General features: G+C 52.0%; 1 protein-coding gene across 1 annotated transcript in view; it reads right to left on the reverse strand.

The window, feature by feature from the left end:
* The window catches only part of OPRD1 (opioid receptor delta 1), a 44,380-nt gene extending 37,890 nt beyond the window's left edge, over nucleotides 1–6,490 (reverse strand). Inside the window, exon 1 of the mRNA XM_081308432.1 lies at nucleotides 5,841–6,490. Within this exon, the coding sequence (XP_081164558.1) occupies nucleotides 5,841–6,067 (227 nt within the window). The 5' untranslated portion in view covers nucleotides 6,068–6,490. The remainder of the gene's footprint in view (nucleotides 1–5,840) is intronic.
* Between the last annotated feature and the right edge of the window lie 860 nt (nucleotides 6,491–7,350).

A 7,350-nucleotide genomic window follows, 5' to 3' on the forward strand; every position in this document is an offset into this window, starting at 1 on the left:
AAGGTAGGAAATGAAGATAATCAGACCTCAACAGCCACCCACTCTGCCCACCTGCGGCAGCTGCAGGTATACTGGTTAATTGGGACTGACACATATCGAAGTGTGGAGAGCAGAGACAGAGAATAGGAGAACAGTGACTGAGATTGAGGGTCTCTGATGACCTCATGGCTGTGGCATGCTTAGTGCCTAGGAATGTTCTGTGCAGAGGCATTGAATGCCTAGCTCCTTTGGTAATGCTCTGCATGAGGAGGCTCTGTGCAAGACTCCTGTTAGCTTCAACCTTGAACTCAAGCGCATAGCTCCCAGGGATAGAGGAATTCTCCTGCTAGACAACCACAACGTTTCACCAGCTCTGCAGCTCCTGCACCTGCTTAACAGAAACTTTAAGCAACGGGCCTCCCCGAGAGCTACACAAATCTCCCAACAGTGCACATTGCAACTGAGGATTGCAAATGTGGAAAAGCTGCATTGGTGTTTCTAGTTCTGTAATTTTCCTGAATACAAAGAATAATGCTCGTATAGTCATCAACCTGATAATGAGACATATATAAAGAAAGATTGCTGGTGTCACTGTTTAGATCTGCTTCTCCATCAGAGAGCAGCCCTCCACGGACTCCAGCTTTATCTTCAAAATCATCTGTGTGTATGAGGCTTTTTCTTATCCCCCTTCGCCCCTCCCTGGAACCGCAAGTTTGGCCACACTGGATGTAGCATTAAGGACCTACTGTGTGCCAGGTGCTAGGCTGAGGCCTTTATATGCATAACCCCACTTCATCTCCCCAATTACCAATCATGACCTCCCAATTTTTCAAATGAGCAAATGAGGCTTAGGGAAGTTAAGCTGTTTGTCCAAAGCCACACCAACAGGACGTGGGGGAGCTGGGATTGAGACCCACCCAGTACTAGCTCACCTCTGGCTGTGACCTTCAACGTGACACTGTTTTCTCACCAGAATCTCTCCTGGCCTGGAGACCCTTGGCCCCTGTTTTATTCAGCTTTCTTGCTGCTGTGACTAAAAGATCTGACCAGAACAATTATAGAGGAGGAAAGTTTATCTGCAGGCTCACAGTTTCAGAGGTCTTAGTCCACAGAAGGCTGGCTCCACTCCTCAGGAATCAAGGTGAGACTGAACACCTCTGGAAGCAGCTCACACAGTGATCAGGAAGCAGAGAGAGAGCCCACCGGCCAGATACAAACATATACCCAAAGCCACACCCCAATTTCCACCTCCTCCAGACACACCCCACCGCTTCGGTTTCCACCCAGTTAATCCCTATCAGGGGAGTCATTCACTGACTGGGTTAAGACTATTAGAACCCAATCATGTCTCCTCTGAACTTTCTTGCTCTGTCCCACATGTGAGCTTTTGGGGAACACCTCACATCCGAGCCATAACAGCCCCTTCCCTAACCTGAGAAAGAGAGGGGAGAAAGAAATAGACAAAAAGCACAGGCTGGGCCTCCAAAAATAAGACAGGGACTTAGTGTTCCCAATTCTGCAGTTAATACTTGAGAACCTTTCCCGGCAGCTCCTTACACTTCAGAAGACAGAAGGGACAACCAGAACCCCTTATTCACTGTGACCCTGCCACAGCCCCTGCCATCTGGCCAGGCCCATCCTCCCTGCTGTGTGTGGCAGTCACCTGGAATGGCAGGGAAAACAAGTTGCTTCACCAACATCACTTATCCAATCTTTAGGACCCAAGCACCTATGAGGTGGTGCATCTGACAGATGAAGACACTGAGGTTCAGGGAGTCCAGCCAGCTTGCCAAAGACCTCAATTGGCATTTGATACAAGGAGAAAAGCCAGAAGAGACCCAGGATGAGGAGATATCAAGGGGCAGAGAAGTATACAACGTGAAACAGTCACACAGAGGAAAACTGGGGCTGGAAAGAGACAGAGGATACTGGGAGAGGGTAGAGACGGTAGGGTGCAAACCTGCCCAACCCAGGATGGGGAGAGGTAGAGGCAGGGAGGCAGGAAGCCTTTAGAACAGACCAGGTGGGAAAATACTGACTCCATTCTTCTGCCTAGAGTCCAGGATGGGCGAACCAGAAAGTTTGGGGCAGGAAGTGGAGGGGTCAGGGGGTCACCTGCCGAAGATAAGGGTCTTCTGAACCCTCCAATTCCACCATACCCAAAGGACCACTGGTGGAAACTCTCTGAGATGTCAGCACAGCTGAGGGCACTGGCTCTGCCCAGAAGGAGCGGTTGTCCAGGTCTGCACTGAGGACCCAGGGCACCCCCAAGCTGGAGTCCCCAGGCAGGCTGGACTCACTGCAGAGCAGGTGGTGATGCTCCACTCTAGGGACCAGCTGTCCTGAGAAATCTTGCTTGCACTTCATGGAAACCTTATTCCTGGGAACCACCAGGCTGTCTGCTAAGAGGGTGATTCTCATGCACCCAGAAGGATGAGTGGGCTCCTCGGGCGGGTCGTGGAGTGAGGAGGGGGTTAGTGCAGCCGTGCGGTGGGCTCTGGCATTCTGAGATTCCTGGTTCTTTTTCTCAGGCCCTCCTCCCTGTCATTGTCCCCATTTCCACCTCTGTCTCCTCATCCTGCAGCTCTGAAGAGTGCACCTCTGATCTCTGACTAGGCAAGACCCTCTCCCACCCCACAAGCCCTTGGCACAGCTGCACATTTGGGATTTTTTCCTTTTTCCTCACGGTTGGATCTCAGTATCCAACAGCATCCTTGGAACTTCCTTGAACGAGTTAATTCTTTTCACTCCTTCACACAGAGCCCTCCCTGTTCTCAAAGGGCTCAGGGTCTCAAAGGCTCAGATTTCATACTTCATCTCCTTTAAGCCTCATTCCAGCCCTTGGAAGGCTTGTTGCTATTCCCACTTTCTGGGTGGGGGGTGAGCTTCCATAGAGGAGCGGCTAGCCCACATACACAGCAAGCAGTCAGCGGATTTGAATTCACGTGTCTGACTCCAGAACCCCAGCTCTGCCCACTGCACTACCCTGCTTTCCTGCCCCAGGGGTCCTCTGGATCTTCCCTTGAAATCCTTCCCTGGCCTTCAGCTGCCAAAGCTCAGGCCTGATTGGCACAATTCATCAATCACTTCTTTATGTAACCAATCCATGGGCTTGTTTATTGGCTGTGCCAGGCCCGACATGGGTGGCCAGGGAATCACAGGTGGCTCAGAGCTCCAGGAGTCCTTCAGGGAACCAGGGGATTTTTTCCCTCCATCCTCAGCTGCCCTCTCTCCACTGCTCTTGGGAGTTTTCTGAAGAAGCTGACCCTTAGATAACTGCCCTGTGCTGAGCCTGCCTCTCAGCCCCCATCATCCTCCCACCCCTAAGGACAGCAGTCTGAAATGTATGGGCTCAATAACATATAGGGTCCCAGTTCTCAGGATCTCCAGCATGTTCTGAGGATCCATGTTATGAGGAGGGACAGGACTCTCCCAACCTTCTTTATGCAATGCTTTGACTCTCCCCTACCCCAGGTAGTTCAGAAAAAGTTCTGAATCTGGAGTCATAACATTAGGGCTTTAGCTCTGAGTCTGGTGCCAGATGCAGTAACAAGGAACAAGTCACCTGGCAGCTCCATGAGCAGCAGATTCCTCATCTGATCTGTAAAATGAGGACAAGGATGATGGTGATCCTAAGGCCTACTGCACACGATTATAGGTGAGTGTGAACTCATTCAGACCCAGAGACTGTTATAGACAGACAGCCAGGGAAATGTAGCAACACGGGGACCTATGAAGCCAGCTATGCCATTTGCATACATTTGACAATTGATTTCCAAAAGGCTGGTTGGAAATGCACCCAGCAGGCTGAGCCCAGAGCCTCCCCAGAGCAGTCCCTGAGAAGCAGGAGGCCCTCCCTTGCTCAATGGTCTTAGGAAAGCTGTGCTCATCAGCCCAGCAGCCAGAGGCCCTGGGGAAAAGGCTGGAGATGGGAACAAACTGACTCTCAGCTTTTCCCAGACTTGAGCTTCTGGAGCTCCCCTAGAGAGCATGTAGCTCTCCGAGTTGTATCCACTCTCAGGCCCACCTTAAGATGAGTGCCTCCCTCATGTTCCCTTCTTGAATCAACCCTGGATCCTGTAGGATCTGGAAAATTCCTCCTCCTCATTGTACAGACAGCTTCCATTTATTGGGTCCAGGCACCAAGCCAGCTGCATTAGATACACCCCTTCACTGACACCTCACAACCACCCTGCTGAAGGAGGTTCTATTATCTCCCCATCTATGGGTGAAACAGAGGCTCAAAGAAGCCAAGAGACGTGCCCATGTCACAGAGCCAGTTTGTGGCAGAACAGGGATTAAACCCATGTCAGCCCAACTCTAAGAGTGGGGAAATTCACTGACAAAAACACAAAGCAAAGATAAGCCCTCCCTGTGTTTGGGGAAATTTTCCCACTGTAGCTGGTGATGAGTCACTAAAGGCTCAGGAAACTCTTGTACCTTCCACTCTTCCTGAGGAGCAAAGAGGTCATCAATGCCAAAGACCCCTGAGACCCACATACTCCATTAGATGCTCCAACATGCTTCCCTGCAGAGCCCCCACACTCTGGAATTCATACTGTTCAACCAAGGAGATTGGGTCTCTGTTCTTCCACAGGGAAACTGAGGCAGATGGCAGCTGAGGCAGGAGCAATAAGGCATAGGTCTCAGGGCTGGGCTGGGACCATGGTTCACATCTCTAACCACTGAGCCCATGATCTGTCCTCTTCCCAACCTGGTGACACCATTGCCCAGAAAAGTTCAGGATTAGGTCCTGGATCCACCAGTATGGGAGACCCATTTCAAACAGCAGCAAATCCCAGGGCATCTTTCTTGTTTAAGGATGGGAGTCTCCTCTCAATCTTTTTTGCCCAGATCTGAGCTGGCAGGGTGACATCAGGAGGGCCACTTCTGGGAAACACTGATGATGTTTTAGACTGACAAAGTCTCAGAACATTCTGCAAATATTAAGAAGAGAACCTCACTTTGAGGAGGTCAAAGCACAAATTCCACTGCTGCCCAAACTAACCACTGCTGTCTTGGGGGGAAAAAAAAAAGACTTTAAGGAAGAAAAGAGAAAAATGAGAGGGACATTTATGAGGAGATCAGAGCCTTTTCTGAGTCATATCCAGAGTTCCTGACCAGATGGCCACTGGGGAAGGGAGAAGAGAGTCTATTAGACAGCCCACAGCCATTGACCATTGTATCCATGGGCTCTCCAATGGCAAGCATATGTAGCTGCACAAAGATGGGTGCCCAAAACCACTTTGGATGACCCCTCTCCTTGGGGTTTCAGAGGCTTGACAAGAAACATCACAGTCAACATCTCATTCTCAGAAAGAACTACAAATTGATGGTTTGGGACAAGCACACACCAACACGGGGACCCCAACATAGTTACCAAATCTGACTTGGTAAGTGCACCCCCCAAGCATGGTGCAAATATGACACTGTCCCCACCACCTGCATAGTGTCCATATTCATCAGTCTACCCCGAAGGCCCAAAGCACTGTAGAGCATCTCCGCCCACCCCTGAGGTTTCAGAGGACTAAACATATACTCTTACTTTCACAATCACCCACTCGAAAACTGACAGACACAAACTGTTGCCAAACTGTCCCACAACCCTGGTGCAGAAGCAAGGAGATGCAAACGAATGATTAAATGTTAGGCAAGCTCAAGAAGCAAGCGCGCGCGCACGCACACGCGCGCACACACACGCTCACACAAGACACTCATTTCTGTGTCCACTCTCAAAAGAAGTACCCTCCCCTCTGGACCTCGTGCGAAGGTTGGAGGAGTCGAAGCCCAGGTCCCAAATCCGTGGTCACAATCCTGACTCCGGGGCCAAATCCCGCGGCGCCAGCCCGCAGTGGACTCACCGGACGATGCCAAACATGACAAGAACGTTGCCCAGCAGCCCCACTGCGCACACAGCCGAGTAGAGCGCGGTGATGGCGATAGCCAGGGCGAGGGATGAGGCGCTCCGAGCGCCCGGCTGCCCCGACGCATTGGCGCCCGCGCTGGGGAAGGCGCTGGGGAAGGCGTCCGAGGCGTTGGTGAGAATCAGGGGCTGTAGCTCGGCATCCGCAGAGGGGACAGGCTCCATGGCGGCCCCGCGATCGACTCCGGGTCCCTCTCCACGGTGCGCCCAGGGCGCAGGAACCTGGCGCTAGGGGCGCACGAAGGGCCGAAGCTGCGGCCCCGACGCCGCCTGCTGCAGCGTCCTGGCCGACCGGCTTTCTCTGCGCCTCCTCCGCCTGCCCTGCCGCCAGCACCGACCCAGCACACGGCGTCCTCCCGCTCGCCTAGCCCGGAGCGCTGTGAGCCAGGAGCTGCTACGGGCTCCTCGGACGCGCCCGCCGCGCGCACCACGTGGCCCGGAGGCGTCCGCCAGCCTGCGCCCGCAACCGGGGGCGGGCGCTGCACCACCGGCTCGGGCTCGGAGCTGGGCCGAGGAGTCTCCAGCCCCCTCTCTGGTTAGACTCTGCGGGCTCGAGTGCGCCCCCACTCCAGCCTGGACTCACATCCCGCCCCCTTGCCACTTTGGAGTCAGAAGAACCTGGATGTGAATCCCGCCTCCCACTTCTGCACTAACGAGCAGAGTAACCTTGAGCAAGTCACTTAACCATTTCAAGTTCATTCTTTTTATCTGTAAAATGAGGAAAACCTCCCTACCTCACTCAGAGAGTTGTCGGGGAGATTAAGATAATGCGACCACAGAACTCAATGGTCTCCTTTTCTCCGCTGTCGCCGTGTGTGCTGGACTCCGTTCCTTGCCACGTCTTCTCATAAGACTTACAGGATCAAGCGATTCCTGGACAAGAAACAAAAGCAAAATCGTCCCACTCCCCTAAGGGATTCGGATGAAAACCGGTAATAAATTCAGAGGAGACGTGGGAAAGAACCAAGTGGTCTAAGGAATTGCACGTGAGATGGCATACATATTTGCATTTTATCAAGGTCACTATCTTACCGTATCAAGCTGAAATGTCACCACTGACTGGACAGCTGGACATGTTTCATTGAGAATCTGATTTTCTTTTTGTTTTTATGCTCTGCACTAGTAGATTGGTTCTGTAATAAACATGTGAAACTTAGAGGGGAAAAACTTAGCTCAGTGGGGCACATAGAAAGTGCTCCATAAAGAACTTTTATTAGCCATGCTTTTCTTGCACCCCATTCATTGGCTGCACGATTTTGGGTAGTGGAGATTGAGCCCAGGGGCGCCCTACCATGACCTGCATCCCCAGCACTTTTTAAATTTTGATATAGGGTCTTGCTAAGTTGCAGAGAGGTCTTTGCTAAATTCCTGAGGTTGGCCTCTAACTTGCAGATCTCCTGCCTCAGCCTTCTGAGTCGCTGAGATTAATGGCATCTGCCACATGGTCA

This window comes from Spermophilus citellus (genome assembly GCF_964194105.1).
Source record: "Spermophilus citellus genome assembly, chromosome: 9".
Taxonomy (NCBI): domain Eukaryota; kingdom Metazoa; phylum Chordata; class Mammalia; order Rodentia; family Sciuridae; genus Spermophilus; species Spermophilus citellus.